At 39.0% G+C, this 19746-nt stretch overlaps 1 protein-coding gene across 1 annotated transcript in view; it reads right to left on the bottom strand.

Annotated features, from left to right (window-relative positions):
* MMP2 (matrix metallopeptidase 2) overlaps nucleotides 1-19525 on the bottom strand; it is a 32853-nt gene extending 13328 nt beyond the window's left edge. The window contains exons 1-8 of the mRNA XM_017837132.1: nucleotides 19194-19525; nucleotides 15482-15708; nucleotides 13964-14112; nucleotides 11732-11860; nucleotides 9956-10129; nucleotides 4133-4306; nucleotides 2127-2300; nucleotides 905-1060 (exon numbers count right to left, since the gene is read on the bottom strand). Of these exons, the coding sequence (XP_017692621.1) occupies nucleotides 905-1060; nucleotides 2127-2300; nucleotides 4133-4306; nucleotides 9956-10129; nucleotides 11732-11860; nucleotides 13964-14112; nucleotides 15482-15708; nucleotides 19194-19337 (1327 nt within the window). The 5' untranslated portion in view covers nucleotides 19338-19525. The remainder of the gene's footprint in view (nucleotides 1-904; nucleotides 1061-2126; nucleotides 2301-4132; nucleotides 4307-9955; nucleotides 10130-11731; nucleotides 11861-13963; nucleotides 14113-15481; nucleotides 15709-19193) is intronic.
* Nucleotides 19526-19746: the final 221 nt, after the last annotated feature.

Here is a 19746-nt window from a genome sequence, read left to right as displayed (position 1 = left end):
GCCCATCTCTCAATTCCCATTCCTAATTAAAGCAGCTAAAAACAAGGAAAAATGAAGATTCAAATCGGATTTTTGTGTCATGTGATAATCATTTTGGTATACTCTTATTAAAGTTTCCAAAGTGTTGAATACTGTAGAATATAGTTCCAGTTAGGAAGATCTCTCAGTAGAAAAATGAAAAACACAGAAAGAGAAAGAGTATATAGAAATGACTGTAGTATACTTGTGCCTCTGCAAGGTGGAAAATATATACATGCAAGGAATTTTAATCATAATAATACTTATGCATTTTACTAACACTATTGGTGGAGAAAATAACAAATTTTAAAGATGTAGCAATGTAAAAATACTTAAATCCACTTTTTCTCCAGGAGCTTGCCAAATACATTTACACTGAAGTCTCAGCTCCCACAAACTTTCTGCACATTATTGTGATGGTACAGCTTGAATTGTTGCAGGAAGACAACATGAGCTGTTTCCAAGCTGAGACACAGGAAACAATGTCCTTCTCCTCCTAACAGGAGTTGCTGTCTGGGAAGCTCAGGGTGTTATGGAAAGTAACATCCAACCCCAACCACATCAGGTGTTTCACACTAGAGACAAACATGGCATTTCATTGACCCAGTAAAGGTACTAGAAATTTTCATATAAAGGTTTGGTTATGGGGCATTTTGGAGCTCCTTCTCATTCAGTAAATTTAGTGAGCCCCATCCTTAAATTATGATATTTGATTGAAGTAGAAGCCCTGCTATTAACATGAAAAAAGCAGGGAGAAAGGAACAGAGGGTGTTTCTGGCATTGATGGGTTTGTGCAGTTTGCAATTTACTGCAAGTTCTGAGTCCCAAATTTCAACCTGTGCTGCATGCTTTTCTGATGAGTTCTGCTGATGAGGGAGGACTTTACCATACAGTTCCTGGATTCCTTTAATATCATCCTGGGAAAGTCGAAAGTTCTTGGTGTAGGTGTAGATAGGGGCCATAAGAGCTCCTGGATCCTCAGAGTGCTCTAATCCCATGGCATGGCCAAATTCATGGGCAGCAACCAAGAAGAGACTGTATCCTGAATAACACAGTAAGATAGTGTTAGCTGTTTTCATGTAAATAGGATTGTGCCACACAGGTTGTTCACAGTCTTACAATTTTACTTTCCTCATTACCCATTAAAAAAAATCTCTCAATAGTAAACATAATAATTAGCATTTACAGCCTGCAATGGTGAATGTCACAGATATTGCCAGTAATGACATTTTATCGGAGAGATTCTAAAACCTCTTTTGTAGATGATGTTTGCTGCTGTCTCCCATGCAAGTGACTCTGACCACAGTCTTAATACTTCTGTGAAAAAAAGGAAGTGTAGCAAATAACATCAAACATCTTTTATAAGCACCGAAAAATTAAACTTGTAATCTAAATATCAAATCTTCCTTTTCACCCTGAAATGGTTTGTAAATGATAAACAGATGTGTAAGTCTGAATCAGTACTGGTATACCAAATATTGTTAGGTTAAAAATCATAAAATGATCTTTTATTAATTATGCCCAAACGGTACCTGAAATTTGGCATTTTTTTTCTTCCTAAAAGAAAAACCTGAATCTTACATTTATTTGTAAATGTGAAAAAAGCCTTTTGCTACACTTAGTTTTGCCCATGTTAGAAATAAGGACAAATATTAACCAAAATAATTTTAAATACCCTTACTCACCATATGAACTTTATACTGTCTCACTTTTTAAACATGTTTTTCATCCTTGGTGGTATCAGTCACAAATCTATTGGTTTTTTTAAGTTTAGGATTTGTTCCTATTTTGGCCAATATCAGTGTACTGCATGCTAGTGAAATAGTATGGTACTTGTGGGTTTTAGCTTTGGAGGGGAAAACTGTTGGGGAGAAAAACATCAATTTATTTGTTTATTTGGTTGGTTTACATTTTGCAAAGATATTTCATCATTATAACCTTAGGAAATTGTTTATTTCATGCGGATGAGCTCTGGGACTGGCTCTTTAGCTGTAGTCTCACATTTAAATGGAGGGATTTGTCTCGGATTTTGGGCTGGGGAGAAGGTGTGATGCCACCACTGTGGTCACTGTTCAGTTGCTGTTTGTTGCTCTGACAAACTGCGTTACCTTGATCCGGACAAAAGCCCCACTTGCGGTCGTCGTCGTAGCTGCTGGTGGACGCACACCAGAGCTTGCCATCGTTGCGCCCTGCACTCGTACAGGAATCATATTTATTCCCAAGGAAGATGAAGGGGAATACACAAGGAGCTCCCTCTGAATTTCCACCAACTGTTGACATGGCTGTGGAAAATGAGGGGAAAATGCAGTGAGAAGGGAGATCCCTTTGGCGTCGTCTCCTACGCTACACACTAAAACCAGAAAGCGAGGAGAAAAACTGCAGTCTTTTAAAGAATATGAAGAGCAAGATTAAAAGTAATATTTGAAAATTGTCTGACAGAGAATAAAAGAGTCTAAGCATTGCCATTGCAATGAACTAGCCAATAGTTTTGGTTGGGAGTAAGAGCGAGCCTCAGACTCACGTTCACAGATCTGAGACAGCAGCAGTTAACAGTGTTTTGTGGAAGGTGATTGCCTGGCAGGTATCTTTTGGTGATCTTTCCTGGAGGTATTTTAAAACTGTCTCAAATAGATGGAAGGTAGGATTAGTGTCAGAAAGGTTAAAGAACTGTTGAGTATCCACCTGGCTAGTGGGTGTCCAACTGAACCTTTTTATACCCTGACAGCAGGGTGCATTTTAAACCCAGATGATTTTAAAACATTTTCTAAAGAAAAGAATATATTAAATGTGAATAACTTTTTTTTTTAACAAGTTTTTCTAGAGGCAAGAGGGTGTAATTTTATGTAAATAACAGTTTAAAGCAGGCATCATGAAGAGGATATGAAAAGAATATAAAACTATTTAAAATTCATTTACACAACTACCTGGCAATTACATTTCCTTTCAAATTATGGTCTATATTCTGGGAAGGTTCATGAGCGCAATACAGAGACAAAGCTGGTTGTGACCCTAATTATTTAATAGTATTTATTTATCATTCATTATTGCTTATTAGTAAGCCATAAATTAAAAAAAAAAAATCACAGTTACCTCAAGCATTAGCCTTTTATGCTGAAAAAAAGTAGCTTAAACTAAGTGTATTTCTTGGTTTCAATGATAGAGACTGTTACCTAGGACTTTGAATGCATTGATTCCAGATATACTGCTTCTTTTGTCTGTTGAACAATCCTTTAGAATTTTCTCTTTCTAACTGTGCAGCAAGTTATCATGAAATTGATCCTTTCTTTTATTATGATTTTAATAATCTGATATGTAAAATTGAAGTGCTACACCTGGTTATCAAAAGTAACAGGAAGCCAAATACCAGTTCATCAAATCTCTCCTAAAAATGGTTAGGCCATTTTCAAAAGACTCCAAAAAATCAAAAAGCAGGATGCATATGGATTGGAATGTATCTTCAGGGGGCTACAGGGTGACTGTAGCTTCCCCTTGGCTCTGCTAAAAGCCAGAGACTTTAGAACTTCCATAACTAACTTAGACAGTCTCAGTGCTTGTGGCTCTAACCTGTATCCTAAAATTGAACACCTGCCAAGCATTACAAGGCTATAAATTATTTTTCGCTCCTTTATGTGGTAAAACTCAAAAAGTACAAAAAATTGTGAAGAAAGCTGAAATCTATTTTTGTGGCTAAATCATTTCACTTAATTCTGAATTGCTGAAAAGATCTATTAACACAAGCTTAACATACTAAACAGGATTTCTTTTTTCAAGTGTAAATGTATTAAGCTAAAATATTATCCATGCTTTCTTCTGTCACATGAGACTTCTCTTCCAGGGCCATTAACAAATTGTAATCTGCCTGTAATTATCCCACAGTGGTAGCCATGTAGCCAGTTCAATGACATTTGTGTATCCCTGATAAACCTGGTGTGCTATGACATACAATATTGTTTACACAGATTGCTCCTGTTCCAGTGACTTCCTTGGCCACCTCTGTTGAAACTGGGTCTAACTCACCAACTTTTGTGTGCTCTGGTGAAGGTGTGCAAAATGAGACTTGTTACTTAAAAAAATGACAAATTAGACTGTGTTATGCAAGCAACATTCCTCTTACCGGTCTCTGGGCAGAATCCGTACTTCTTATCCCTGTCATAGTCTTCAGTGGTTCCACACCATCGATATCCATCTGTCCTGCCTTCTGTTGTGCACTGGTCATAGGATTGCCCTTGAAATTTGAAGGGGAATTTGCATGGCTGCCCGTCACCATTGCCACCCATCGTAAAAAGTGCTGTAGGGAAAACAAGAGAGGAAAACGTCAACACACAAGGCTCAGCATCAACAAGGAATCACAGCGTGCCAGTGGCAATGTGTGAAGGTCTGGACAGAGATTAGACAGCCATCATATGTGGTGCAGTTCATACTTAGAACCTCTATTTTACACCAACACTGAAGTGCAAGATAGATCAGGGATGTTACAGTCTCACAAGCGTAGAGAAAAGAGTGACTGATTGATCTCTATAAGTGAGTTGGGAATGAAGAAAATTCTACCAAGCTGTTTGAATGTGATTTTGTGTATATCCTTTATAGCCTGCCTCTTAACACAAAATTGATACTCCTTCTTAAAACAACATTTAGAAAGAGGATTCCGAGAAAATCACTCACGGTCCTTAATCCTCTGCTGACTCATTTACCTTGTGTCAAAGATGTTAGCTAGAATGGCAGACTTTGGCTAGAGTTTCTCTAAAATGCTGGCATACAGTGAAGTTGGATAATAACCTGTGAGCTCTTCCTCTAGGTTTGCATCCCATTTCTGAGAATCCCCAGAGCTGGGCACAGGCACTCAATACATGAGCAAGAGAGGACAAATAGGCTGCTCCAATAAAGCTGAACACTGGAGGCTTCTCCTGTCTTTTGCTTGGTCGGTGTTCCTGAAGGTTGTGTATTAGTCTTGTATTGTCTGTCCACATGCACAAACACAGCCCTGTGGCTCAACTCTGAGAATCAGAAATCTCTCTTGTGGATGAAGGAGTACAGACTAAATTGACTCAAGGGTTCTGGGATCTCTTTTAGGATTTTAGTAAACTTTTTGGAATATCTAGAGGAAGACAGATAAAATCTCATTTAAAAAATGTATGTCCAAATTGAATTCCATGGAAATGCAGGTGGCTTGGAGCACCTGACACCTTGTGAATCTGCCAGTGTCTTCTCCTGGCTGCTCTATCTGTGGGAATCCTTGATGGCAGGACAGTGAGTGCCATGTGCTGGTGAGGAGAAACTGTGAAGGAAACAAACTGCTCTAGGCCTTGCACTGAACAGAGACAAAAAATCCTTCATGTAGCCGTGTGCTAATTCCCCTTGAGATTTAAGAATATTTGAATTCCCAGTGTAAAACATGGACGATTTGGACTTTTTTTGAGGTGCCCAAGGGCACTTTGTCCCTCTCTCTCACTCAGTTAAAGTTGCAAATATGTATGTGGGAAGGCATACAGGTCAGTTCTAACTTTGCTGTTGTTGTTTTTGATGACTAACCAGCCATTACAGCCTCAGTGTCTTTGTGTAGGATTTGAGAGGGTTTACCTTTGCTTAGTCAGATACATCAGTGGGAAGTGATGTTACTTATGGGTGTGCTTCACTTAGAGTAGCAGTAACTAAAACCACCAGACTTTCTGTGCCCTAAGGGTGACTGGGAAGGGTTCTAACAATGGGGTATTGTGACACAGATGGTTCATTTTGCCTTTTCCACTTAAACTAGTAACTGGCCACAGCATCAGGGACATGAACTGGCAAGTTACAGAAGTAAGTTCCAGTCCCACTAATGAGAGGGCTTGGAGTTTTGCAGTCCTGGCTCACATATATGAGCTCACTGAACTTCTGATTTGCCTGAGAGAGTGCTTCTATCCTTCTGCATCCTGGGCATAGAAACAGCTGCACAAAGATCCTGTCTCTAGGCAGAGGGAACTGCAACACACACTGTGCCTCCCCGAAAGAGCAAGTGGCAAATACTTGGTTTTGTCTCACATGTTGTACTAAGTTCAAAAAGGTGCATTAACTAGGACTGTGGTTGTTGTGATTGGAGAAAGACTTTATTTTTTTAATAAAGAAATTATAGAATTGGAGGGGAAAATTAAACTGAGTTGTTTAGATGACTCATTTACCACATGAGCTGCTTCCAGCTCTGGGTCTGGCAAACTCTGCATTTTAATAGCCTTTTTTTATGTTGGTTTACATGTGGCTAAGTTGCAAAAACCATATGGAAAGTCGGTCTCTTACTGCTTTGCATGCAGCCTTTCTGAGTCACAGTCAAAATGCAGCTTTTCATTTTGCTTGAGGCAACATCATGTGATGGTAACAACAACGGTTTATTAAGTTTTCAATCCCCCTGCCCTCCTGCCTTAACTATAAAATTGCTATAATGTAAATGAAATTTAAAGACAGAGACTGGGTCAGTTTCCCCAAAACAAAAGCCTCATTTATGTGTAAGGGGATCTTAAAGGGCCTGACTCTTGTTCAGCCTCATGGCAAGCTCAGCAATTTAAAACTTGATGAAGATACATTGATGCGAGAGCAGATTCGGACTGGGCATTACTAATCTGTGAGCTTCTCTGTTAGCTCTTCCTAGAAAAATCCACCAGTTGTGATGTCAGGAAACCTCAGTCTGGAAGGCTGCTAAAACCCCTGTGGCACACATCCAAGGTGGAGGTAGTGCAGCTTCATGAGGGTTCTGCCTGGGAGAGCAGGCGGGCAGCAGCGTGTGAGAACCGTGGCTGATGTGAGGGGGGTACAGGCAGAGAACAGATTTCAGCAATGGTATATTTTGGAGAATCAAAGTAAGGAGCCTAAACTGCTTTTAGTGTCAGTGGAGTTGAGTAAAGAGAGAGATTCAAGATCCCTTGGTCCCATATGTTAGAGGGGAGGTTTGGCACATCTGCACAGGATTTGTGTAGTAACTTTCTGCTCTACTTTCTTCTGCTTTGACAAAGGATATTTGAATCAGTTTACAAAATTAAGGTACTGATCTGGGATTTACTTTAGAAAAGCCTGATGCAGTACCATAGCTTTAAACATGTTTCCATGTATGCACCATGGCTATAATGAGAAGAATTGAAACTCACTTCAGTGAGTTAAACATGACAGAAACAAAGACCAACAACTAGGAATGCTGCCCCCAACACAGACTCTGATGTAAATCCTTCTCTATCTGAATTTATTTGCTGTGGTTTAGCAAATGGTAACTTGGAATAATGAGTGAACAATGCCACTCTGGATTTAATAAGAACCATCTGTGAATAACTGTTTGTGGATCTTGCAAAACAATTACATCAGAAACAAAAGGCTGTTCCTTCTGTTCTGTTTCAGAAACCTTGACACAAGCATATCCAGGAACTTCACTTTCAGAATGAACTCTCCCTGACAGTGCTTCACTGCTTATTTATTCAGCCTTGTATGACTTTAGGATTTTACAAAGGTATAATTTAGGGTACATGGATCTCCATTTGTCCAGTTTCCTATAATTTGGGCTTTACTCTGACTGTATCTGAGTATTTGGAGTATTTTAAAGAAATAAGCCAAATTTTTCTCTTTTCTGACTGAAAGGATTAATCTGAGGGATATAAGATTTGGGGAAAGTGGGAAATGAAGGAGGTAGCAAAGTTTCAGGACAAAAACATTGTGCAGGTAAGTGCATGTGCATACATATAGTCTGCTGAAGGAAATCATAGGCTAAAGAAGCTACTTCTGAAACTCATGCAACTCAACTAAATGATAACTTTTTTTTTTTTTTTTAATTAGCTGAAGTGTGTTAAAAGTTCACACTCTCACTTGTTCATCCTCTGTGGTTGTATAAATAGCTGCCATCATGGTATATCCCAGCTCTAGATGTGATCTATACCAGGCAGTTAGGGGTTTGGAAATTCAAGAATAATTTTTTACCACATTAGGGCTAGAAGACTGACATGTTCTACAACAGACTATCTTTGGAAACCACTAGCATCCCGATGCAGAAAATCTGTAATCTTGTATTGGAAACTGTAGGGTCTTGCAAGCAAGCTTGAAAAAGCCCCAAAGTCTGTCAAGCAGGAGTCCACTTAGTGCTTGGCTGCAATAGGATACTGGAGAAGTCTGGGAGACAGAGCACCTGAACTTTTTCTACCTACACATACCTCGTGCGTTCTTAGCAGACACGAGCACATTAACACACTACATGTGTTATAGTACTTGTGAGGCTTCTGGGACATGCTGGGCTGTGCTTGTGCCTTCTTGGGCTCACAAACCCCTGAAGATGTTTTGTTAGCTCTGCATCTTAAGCACCACTAATTATCTTCCAGTAATCTCCATTCTCTTTCCTTGTACGAAGCCATAATATTATAGGTAAATTTAGTACTAGTGTTTTAAGTAGGATTAAAAAAATCAGGAGTCTGAAAAAAGCACCATTGCTTTCTGGTTTGTTCTCTTTCATAACTCTCTTATTATTTGTTATGACCCAGCAGTAGTAGGCAGGAGTTTTAGAGACCCTGTGGATCCATTGCTTGATATGTAAGGTAAAAGATGAAGCACTCCCTGCTAATATCTACCCAAAGCTAATTGCAGTACAAAGGGAAATAAATGAATGTGGGAAACTGCAGTTTTGGGAATGTCTGTTAATATATGTGCCAGGAACTGGCAAAGAGGAGGTGGAACAAGTGGCTAAAAGCAGCTTACCTCCTCTACTCTTCTCACTGCTGATTAACTTGCTCAGTAGGCTACAGCCAATTAATTGCTTCTCTAAAGGTTTCCTGCTGTGTGATGTACAGGAGATGAAATTCACACTTGTACTAATAAAATCTCTAAAATGTTGTATCCTCGAGATGTAAAGACTCATCAAGATTTTCAAGCACAGAAAAATGTGCTCCTGTTGTTTAGCAGGAAACATATTGTCATAATTTCATTTGAAAGATAATAAACTTGTGTATACTTTTAAAAAGTGTTGGCTACATAAAGGCATTATACACTTTGTCCAATCTTTAAATGAGTGTTTCCAAATGTGAAATCATTTGCTTGTGAAACAGAGGATTCTGTTCACATTCCAAAAAGTTAGAAATTAAGTACAGTCATAGCTTTCCTAGACCCTCTAACAGTTTTGTACAGATACTGATGCAGTGTTATGGTTTCTGAAAGACATTAATTCCCATATCTAAAGTGGGCTGTTGTCCCTGCTTCGTGAGGAGGAGTCCGAAGACATGCATTAAAAATAAATCCCTAAATTCTAAAAATGCAAGTGCTCTCCTGGCTAGCAATTTGCAGTGTACCAACATATAAATAAATTTGTACTGGCACAGATATTAGCTTGAAAGTTGGTAATTTTCATTTTGAAAAGCAGTATGAGATCATTTAAAGGGTGATTTGTGACAATAATAGTGTCATGTTGCTCTGCAAGGGCTCCTATACAACCTGGGCCACCAGTTGGTAAAGTTGGTAAGCAAAGCTATGGAGGTTTGACTTAATGGGTTTCATCCTTAAAAACTCATTTTTCTCAGCTACTGCTCTTGCAGAAGATGCAATTTCAATTGTTTGTGGAATGGTCTGCAATTTAGGGAGACATTTCTGTCATTTAGTGTCCTCCATCTCCAAATTTGGCCCAATTCTTACTCTCAAAGGTCTTTCCTTGACTGTAAAACTCAACCTGGAGTGTCTTTGATGTATATATGGGGCTGACATTGCTTCAGGCCCACATTTAATGTTTGTGTGATTAGAGAAAGACCTTGGTCTTGTTCTTCATCAGTTACAAACTCTTCTAAACCAGGGGAGAGTGTAATGAGTTTTGTCTGCTTAGAGATAACGAGGAGCTGTAAGTCTAAATCTGCCAGAAAGGAAGCGGGAAAAGTAGAAGGAGAAGTGGATAAGCAACTAAGAAGGGAAAAGTCTACCAGGAAAAAAACAGTAGAAACTTTGATTTACTCACATTCATGGGGACAAAAGCCATATTTGCCATCTGCATCGAAGTCTTTGGTTGTGGAACACCAGAGGAATCCATCATTGCGTCCTGCATCTGTGCAGCTGTTGTATTCCTTGCCATTGAACCAGAAGGGAAATTTGCAGTATTCACCATCTGCATTTCCATACTTCACTCTAACCACTACAAAGAGAACAAATGCAGTAGTGAAATTAGCCACCAACTGATATAAAAATTACAGTTTCTGGACATCTCCTTTTCCTGGAAGATACTGATATAGAAATGCAGTCTGAATTTCCACTTTGAAATTCAATATGCTGCTGCTCTCTCTATTGGCATGATGATCAGAGCTGAAATAATAACTGGCAATTTTAAAAGAATTACATGGATATTACTCACAGTGAAGTGCTAGAATCAGCCCAGAAAAATATATATGTTGTTACCATGGCAAGGCAAAGTTATAAACATGCTGTTAATACATTTAGTAATTAAATTTTATTGGTAATATGGTCTGAAATGTTCAGTATAGTTCCAAAGGTTCCAGGCAGCAGCTGAACATGAGCTGAACATGCCTCGTGCCTCATAAACCACTTGGTTATTTCCAGTGTGACTTGAATGAGATCTGCTGGGCACAGGGGGACAGGGTGGAAATGTAGGCACACCCAGATCCTGGGATTTATAACAGTTTATCACATGTGGTCTTATGGCTACAGTATTGGTGCTGTAATATATATATATATATATTAATATAGATAATTCACTTATCCATAGCATTTCTTTTAATGTCAGTAACTAACTGGTTGCTTGTGTAGTATTTTCACTTATATGGAAAACAGTTTCCTTCTTTCTCTGGGGCAGAGATCCAGTCCAGGTAGTACAGTTACTAGTCAGTGACTCTACTAAAGGTAAAAGACAGCCCAACAGAAGGAAGATGACTATTTTGGTATTAAAGTTCAATTATTTTTTTCATGGGAGGACGGATGAGAAAACTAGAACATGAAATGAAAGACAAACATGACTTTTCATTCTTATTCTAAGTGTTCCAAATTATTTTACAGTACAAGAATTATAATTAGTACTATATGGTTGTGGAAAAGTTCAAACAGAAAAAGAGGTTCCAAACTACTAATACTTAGTCTTGTTTGTCTAGGTCAGGTGATATTATCTGAATTTCAGTTGTTTCTTCTAAAAGGTGTAAGAACTGCCTGTTAAAGATTCTTGGAGGTGTTCTTAATCCACTGTTTGATGTCAATTTTGTTTCGCTTATCGGCATGAGTGATTTATATTCCAGTTGTTTTTTGATACTGTGAGTATATAAAAACTTGCTCAGGTGGATGGCTCTACTTTTAACAACTGGAGCCACAGCTTAAATAATATTAAAAAGGGTATGTCAGCAGAAAAACATTGACCAGTCGGCCTCTTACAAATGAACTAAAAGGTGGTGTAGTTTGAATGCCTGAGAACAGAAGCATTCAAAAATGTAGTCGTGGCTTTGTACTTTTACCACAATTTGTGAAGGTTATGCAGCATCAGGCCTATTGTTAATTCAGTTTTTCATGAGGCAGCAGTAGAGGAACAGAAAGGGAAATCCTTTGTGACATTTATTAAGGAATTACATAAAATCGTTGTAGAGAACAATTTAAATCATAAAAATCATATAAATGAGTTTTCACCTCCTAATATTTACTGACAGTCAATGAAAACATTTAGTGCAGTGCCCTGAAACAGCAGTAAAATACAACAGCCAGCAGGCTATATGTTCTGAAACATCAAAAAGTCTGGTACCTTGTCCCTCTCCAAGAGTCCACAGTTCATCATCATCAAAATGGGAATCTCCTCCAATTCCTGGCCCCGGTGCAAAGGCATGAGCCAAGAGACCATCTTTGCCATCAAAGGGATAGCCATCACCATGTTCTGCAGGAGGAAGCAGACAAAACAGAGCAGTTTCTAATGACCTCAGCTCTGTCAGACTCTCTACATGAATGATGATTATCATGTGCACTTCCCTATTCAAGACAGCAGCAGAATACTCTAGTGAGGGAGTTTATTGGTTTGGGTTGTGCTGGCAAGACTGAACCAGAAGAGAAGCAGCCAGTTCTTACAAAGAACATTAAGTGTCAGTACTGCAGTTGTCACAGCATGTTATTTTATATCTCATAAGTATTGTGGAAAGGAATCAAAGACTGTGAAGAACAGTGAAGTATTGTGCATTAGATGTACGACTGCATACACTGCTACTTCTCAGTGGAGACTGATAGGGAGCTGTAAAATAAATATTGTAGACGAGGGATACTTTCAGGTAATTTGTATCAGTCTCCAACACAGAAATTAGAAAGTAAAGTCAGATTTCATTTTGCAGGCTACTCTTTTCTTTATGCAGGATTCTCACTACTTCAGGCAGGAAAGCAAAGCTGAGTGTCTCAGCAGTGAGCCTCGAGAAAACTTGATCTTACTTACTGCTCTGAGTGCTGAAGGAGCCTATTCCTCCTCCACATCAACCACCCTGAGGCTCAGGCAGCTCGCAGGGCAGCAGCAGGTTAAGTAGCTCTCCTGTTATTACACTGTAGGCTTTTCTTGGAAGTCCACCACATGTGGGTAAGGCAGGCTGGCACGGGCATAGCCCTGGTATTCATAGCCTTCCCACCACACTGACCTGTGCATCAAAGCTGGCTGCCAGCATCTCTAGTTGCATCATTTCTGGCCTTTTGGTCTGATGTCTTGCCATTTAACAGAAGCCCGAAACACACAGGCCTGATTCTCTACTCTGCTACACTGATTTCGGGCTGGTGTCACTCTCCTAATACTAGTTCAGTTCATTCATTGCAGGAGAGTAGTGTCAGTTGTCAAGGAGAAGATTTTAACATACATTAGATGCTTTACTCCCATTTATTTCAAAGCAGATTCTTTGCTTAAAAGAAAGGTTAAAAATGAAACAAACTTGGGGATGTCTCAGCTCCTGTGGATGTGACATTCAGTAAAGTGATAAGAATGACTGAATGTGCAAGGAGCTCTTTGCCCACAGTTTCTGAGCTGACTATAACCAGCAAGTTCTAAAACCAGCAGAAACACTTATGCTTTTATAGACTTCTTTTTTTTTTTTTTGTGAACCGAGCTGGCCTGGATGAGGATCTGAAAATCTGAGTGTACAGAATCTCTGAAGCTTTTGAGGTCAACTCATCAGTAGCTAAAGCAAAGAAAACCAGCTTGAAATGAAGGCTTTTACAAAGAGCTCAGTTATTCTTTGAACTGTTCACTTCATTTCCAAAGTCTACCTCCCAAGTGATTGGCTGTACAAGTATCTTCATTAGTATTAAAAATTCTGTGACTGTCCAGAAGTCAAAATTCCCTGTGTTTACAAGGAAAAGCTATAAATGTTCTTTCAGAGGAAACCAAAATTAATTGAGAAGGCATGTACAACGAAAATGAATCAAGTCACCTATAATCAGCTGGACTCAAACCATAATTCAGTTTATGATCCATGTTTTTAAATTCCTCAAGACCAAAGAACACATTGAAAGCCTTCATTCTGCTATGCTAAAGAATGGAAGCCAGCTATGGAGTCAAAATTGAAATCCATTTTTAAGCTCCAGTATGTTACAGCCTTCACCACTATCAATGGAAAACAACGTACAGAGCTATAAATAAATGGCATGATGACATTCCATTCTCTTCCGTGGTGGGAAGCCAGCTCACATCATCTGAAGATCTTTACCAATATTTCTCAGTTTCATTTCTGATTTGTAAATTTAAAAATAAAATTTTGCCCCTAGCAATTCTCTTTTGGAAAGATAAATATAGTAGAAGGATATTGTAGAAATACTTCTCTCTCTCTCATGTATAAGTAAGGAAAAAAGAACTTGTGAAATTAGATCTTAGCTCGTATAAGCCAAGTGCAAACAAGGACAAGATTTGCCAGAAAGGCTCATAGGTGCTACTTATTGAGGGTGGATCATTCCAATACTGGGGATTAATGAAAGGAACAAAACCAAAAACATATGTAAAAATAGAAAAATATACCCCATCGGCCAAAATTAATCATAATGTCGGCTTCTCCATCGTTTATTCGGTTAAATCTCAGCGGTGTGACATCACTCCAGACTTGAAAGGCTCGAGCAAAGGCATCATCTACTGTCTCAGGATCCAAATCCGGGGTATAGCCTATAATCCTTAGAGGTAAAAGCAAGAGTTAATTAACTCACACACCTACTCCCTGTGTTAGTTGTTTACATGGTGAGTAGGTTCAGAGGTGAACCAGTTCAGAGGTAACACTGCTGCACATGAGATCTAAACACCTTCCATTGGGTTAGAGATGTGTTTAGGTGTGGCTCTTGTTATTTATTTTATTTTGGAATTGATGCAGCAGCAAGAAGAAAATTATATATCCAGAGGCTGTAAAGCCTGCTTGGCAGTGAGCCTTACACAAAATATTCTGGGTTTTGCATCAGCACTGAGATCAGAAAAGGAGCTCAATAACATTCTGAAAGCTTCAAGTGCGGATGGTCTTGCTCAGAAAAGCAGCCCTTCCCCTCCTCTGTTGCTGTGTGTTGTTTCATCCTGTTGAATGTTAATCCTTTACTAGTGTGTAGGTTATGTGGGAAATAGGAGAAAAAATCACATAAGATAGAGACATAGACCTGACGTGAGAAAGGGACAAACTCTGAAGTGCATTGCTTTCTTCTTCATATGTTTTAATTGGACTTCCTTGTGTCTTATTTCATAGCCCACTGTCCTCTATATAAAGACCAGTTTCCAATTAATTTCTGCTGGGGCTGTGCATAGTGAGGGAAACTACTTTGTGCCTAAGGAGGATGAGGAAGGATCAGAGGAAGCACATAAGCAAGTGGGAGCTGTGAGGGCTACCACGTTTTTTTTCGGTGTTTGTTAGGTTAGTCACAGCCTGAGGGATGCTTTGAGTCAAAACTTGTGAGGGAGCAGCAGACTAAGTCAAGCAGTTAAGACAAATCTGCTGCTTGTTCTCGTTGGTGCTAAAAGTTTCTTCTTGGGCCACCTCAAGGTAATGATTTTTTTTGCTATTGACTGTAATTAAAGCTGTATTGGTCCCTCACTCTCTAACCGAAGAAGAAGAAATTGAAATGTGCCAAACTTATTGCTGGAGACTTGCTTTAACTCATTTCTGTATATACTTGAAATATGATTGATTTTAAAACTTATTTGATGATCTCCATTTTTAGGACTGCTGAATGCAGATGAGTTTGGCCTCTGCAATCAATAAGTGTGAGATACTCCTGCTCCAGCTCCCTCAGGATGCTTGCTGCAGAGCAAAGAGTAAAACCCAAATCTCTTTAGTTTCAACCAGAACCACAGAGTTGATCTTGAGATGATTATTCCTGAAATATTACAGTGACAGAGGTATTTGTTAAAGCATCTGGTAGTTATCCAAACACAAGGGGATTCTCATTCAAGGAATCCTGTTTAGCCCTCTAAGCACCTACTCCAGTGCTCAGTGGCTTGTCTGATTGGTTCTTGAGAGCACTATGGTTATTGTGAGCAGAACCCACCATCACCAGTCAGTACCTGTATGTTATATGATTCTTTTCCCATTTTGGCTTTCTTGGAAAGAAGTTGTAATTGGCTACATCGGGGTTACCACAGCGGGGTTTCTTCATTGTCTCAATAGTATTCTGATCCAAGTCTCCTGTTTCAGGCAGCCCAAAAAATTTCTGCATTTTCTTCAGAGTATCTTTCAGGACAAACAAATTGCAATTGTCTTTTGGGCACCCATAGTATTTATTCAGGTATTGCTTTGAAAAAAAAAAAAAAAGCAGAGAACAAAGACTTTAACATTCATAAAAGAAACAGTTAAACATCACAAATAAATTCTGTAATTTGGTGTTAGCTTTCCATCTGTAATTTGCAAGCTTTCTTTTCAAAATTAGTAACTGAGGCAGCAGCAGAATCTCCTTAATTGACACAAACCATCCTTGATCACGCAACATTGCTAATTAAGCAATCATTTCCATTATTAGCTATCACCTTTACTTAATGAATTGCTTTTAGTAAGTAGAGCATATAACTTTAATGTAGAACTACAGAGTAAAAATGGGTTTGTCTTTTTTTTTTTTTTGTTTCTTTATGATGTTTAAACCTGCTTACAGTTTTAGATTCTGTGTAATGTTTTCTTGGAAGAATCTGGATTATTGAGAAACTTGTCAAGGTATCAAAGTAACCTCACAAATGAGACCGCATTATTTTCAAAGAAAAAACCCCAGTTTTTATTCAGACTGCACAGAGCTGTTTGAATGTTTTGTGTGTTTGCTTTTGAGTCAAACATTACTAAGACCTGAGGAAGAAGGTCTTTGGTAACATCTCAGTTGCTTGGACACTGCAGGCAATCAAGATCCGAGTACATAAAACTCCACTGAATGCTCCAGCACATTATGGCCAGACTGATGTTTCTGATACAATCATGGTGGCAGTCCACAAAATTATCTCTCATTAAAAAAATAGTAGTCATAAGAGGCCAAAAAGACGGGACAAATCCCATTATTTTCTTCTCTTCCCTAAAATGATACCCACTCAAGTCTCCCCTCTTTCTCTCAAGTATGGGTTTATGATATTTGATGATATTTGATGCCGAGCTGTCAAAGAAATGCTACAGCCAAGTCGAAGGGCAGTGTTCCCAAACTGCTGTGCAGGCCACCCAAATGGCAGCTCAGCACAGAGCTGAGAGGTGCCCTTGCCCATGGTGCTGTTAGACAAGAAGACTGCAGGCTGGTGATCTTTCTGGTAAAAATGGTCTGTAGCACAGGAAGGAACATCCTTCAGGTATTGTATCAAAAATATTAACTACAGGTAGGAAAACAACTAAATGAGGTAAAGCTGCCAAAAATATATCAGAAGTATCAGGGAGAACTTATTCAAACTGAGGATTACAAGAAGCCTGACAAAATGACTGAACACTTAAGTTCTTGTGCCAGAGAGTATTCTCAAGGGAAAGCTTGCTTTATGTGTCTAATTAATTGCTGAAGTTCACCCAGGAGACTGGGGATAAGACCACAACATCAGCAAAATAAAGCGAAGGATATTTGATGACTGTAGTTGGTCAACCCTGAATTTCGCCACCCTCCTCACGAAGTCCAGGGGAACCTCGTCTGCCCTGCATAGGAAATGGTTCAGGGCTTACTCAGAAAAGGATTTAATCAAAATGTTACACCATTTCCTTCAGAAGGTTCTCCATCCACCGTGATTAAGCACAGAGTGGGCCTAGTTTTTGTGATTTCTGTAACTTCTGATGTGGTATTTCTCCAGCAGAGACTTTGGCACTGGCAAGTAAAGGGCATAGAGTGGTTTCACCTTTGCTTCCACTTAGCTGCTGTCTACACATAGTTAATGGGGCCTGGTGGAGATTATGTGAAATGCCTTAAGAACATAATCAAACAAGCCAGTTTGGAGGTTCTGTTCTTATCCCAATTTTCTCTATGATGTAGTCTGATAGATTTTCTGATGCTTCTGCTTGCATCTCCCAATGAGGTACCATGATATCATATAGATTGTACATCAGAACTGAAGTTTAGTCAAGAATCAGGCCTCTGCTCTTGCTAGTTTAGGTTTGGGAGAGAGATGTATGACCAAATATAAAATGAGGCATACTAAAGAATTTTACTTGCTAGGATTTTAAATAAAAAGCTAACTCCTTTCAGTGTTTTCTAAAGTGGAAATTTTACTGAAGATGAGAAATGAACATGACCAGCTGTTCTATTAGAACAGAATTTTGAAGAAAATGTAATGTCTATGTAAACCACATCTTGGCCAAGGCTGTGAAATGCAGTTTCCCCAGAGTCAGCAGGGAGCTGTGGTGATCTGGAATTTTGATCCAGCCCATTAATGAAACAGGGTCCAGCTGCAGCATAGCAATTTGTGTTCTGATGCTGAGTGTTGGGGCTGTTCTGATGGAGGGTGTGAGGAAAGGCAGTCAGTTAGCATTACCCAAGAATACTCCAAGAAAGACAAAGAAGAACTACAGACTTAAACCAGCTTGTAATTTTCCTCTGAGTACACATAATAAATAGATTGTTGGAAAGAAACAGATGAGGGGAGATGTGGATTGCTGTTATTGAATAAAAGCCTGGCTGTGTCTAAGAAAAGAGATTATCTAAGAGTGGTTAAATTACTTAGACATGTGGGACCCCACTCTCCTCTCCCAAATGCACTGGCCCCTTCCACCCCCCCATCCCCTGGCTGCTGTGCTGCTAAGGTAAAACCTTGGGTGAATTTGTTTTGTTAAAGACTGAGCAGTGCCCTTTTTGGGTCAGTTTGTCTGTTTTTCCTAAACTCTCCAACACAGCTGCCATCTGGAAATTCTCTCTCTACCCTCCCCCAGACCTTCTTTAACCTGGCAAGATTTCCCAAGATGCACACAAACTCCTAGAGAAAAGTGACCAACTTTCAAATCTCTATGCCCTAAAATAAGAATAATTTATCTCAATCTTCCTTAAAATGGATTTACTGCTGAAGAAGAGAAATGTCTATAATTTACATGCTAAAATAAGGATAATCCATCTCAATCTCCCTTTAAATGGAATTCCCCTTAATGTCATTTTTATGAAGGTCCACAGGGCTAAAATAAGGTTAGAATAAAATACTGTAGAGTTATAGCTATAATTTGCTAATATCACAGAAATCAAGACTCCTTTTTCTGTTCCAGATAGGATTTGGGAAAAAAAATATTTCTTTAAACCCTTGATGAGATTTTTTTTCAAAGTCAGAACTAGTCACAATGGCTTCTGAAATTCAAGCCTGCTTTCAATTGTAATGTCCTTTAAAGCTGTGTTTATGCAACACACAGTAAACACTCTGGAAAATACACTTCTGAAAGCTGTGCTACATGCATTAAGGGAGTCTCAACAGCCTTCACTTCTATTTGATTTAAGTAAGAAAACTAGATGTCTCTTATTTGCCCTTCTCCCCTCTTACTATTGCAATCTTTTGATCATTGTCGCGATGATTTAATGAAAATATTTTGTATGTTCAGACTTAAGGAAAAAAAACAAACCAAACCAAAACAAATCACTTTCTTTGCTGGCTTTAAAAATTTTAAGAGAGGAAACATTACTTGGCTCCAGTTGTAACTTTTGAAAGCTGATACCTTTGCTAGCTAGCTAGCAGTTCCAGAGACTCCAGGGAGAGAATGCTACAGTCATTCCTTAGCCTCAGCTGAAACAAGAAAGAAACATCTGCTTATGAAACAACAATATAAATCTGAAGCAAAGATGAAACCAACACTTACCACTGCTAGTTCTTTGTCTGTTTTGGGAGTGCTGTCTCCAGGAAACTTAATGATTGGTGATGGTGCAGCTACAGTTTTGTTAAAAAGATATATTTGGACGAATAGTACTTGAAAAACGAAGCCACAGCCAATGTGAGTCTTCATTCTGCCTAAACTTGTGCTCTCCTCTTTGGAAAAAGCTTTTCCCTACCGTCTCTCTGTTACTTTAGCTGCACGGTGCACCAGTTGCTTATCTGCACATCTTAAGTCTCGGCACCGTTTTCCCTTTTGCTTGCTCTAGCAATTCCTTTGTATGTTTAAAACATCCAGATGCGCAGTCTCAAGCTACCACAAGAGGAAGTCTGAAAACTAGTGGAAACATGAGAAAAGGGCAGTTACCAGATGTGATTGCTGTGATTTTAAGGTAGCAACAGGCAGATACTTATTATTGCTGAAAGAGGCCACATTTTCTCCTCATTTGCATACATGAAAGTGTTTGCTTGTGCCAGAGTGCAGGAAAAAAATAAAATCTGGCTTTCTCTTGAATGTGGAGTCCCATTTATACTTTAAATTA

Source organism: Lepidothrix coronata, unplaced genomic scaffold (genome assembly GCF_001604755.1).
Source record: "Lepidothrix coronata isolate B3197 unplaced genomic scaffold, Lepidothrix_coronata-1.0 Scaffold292, whole genome shotgun sequence".
Lineage (NCBI taxonomy): Eukaryota > Metazoa > Chordata > Aves > Passeriformes > Pipridae > Lepidothrix > Lepidothrix coronata.
The sequence above is the reverse complement of the archived record's forward strand: the minus strand, read 5'-3'. Positions and strand labels throughout refer to the sequence as shown.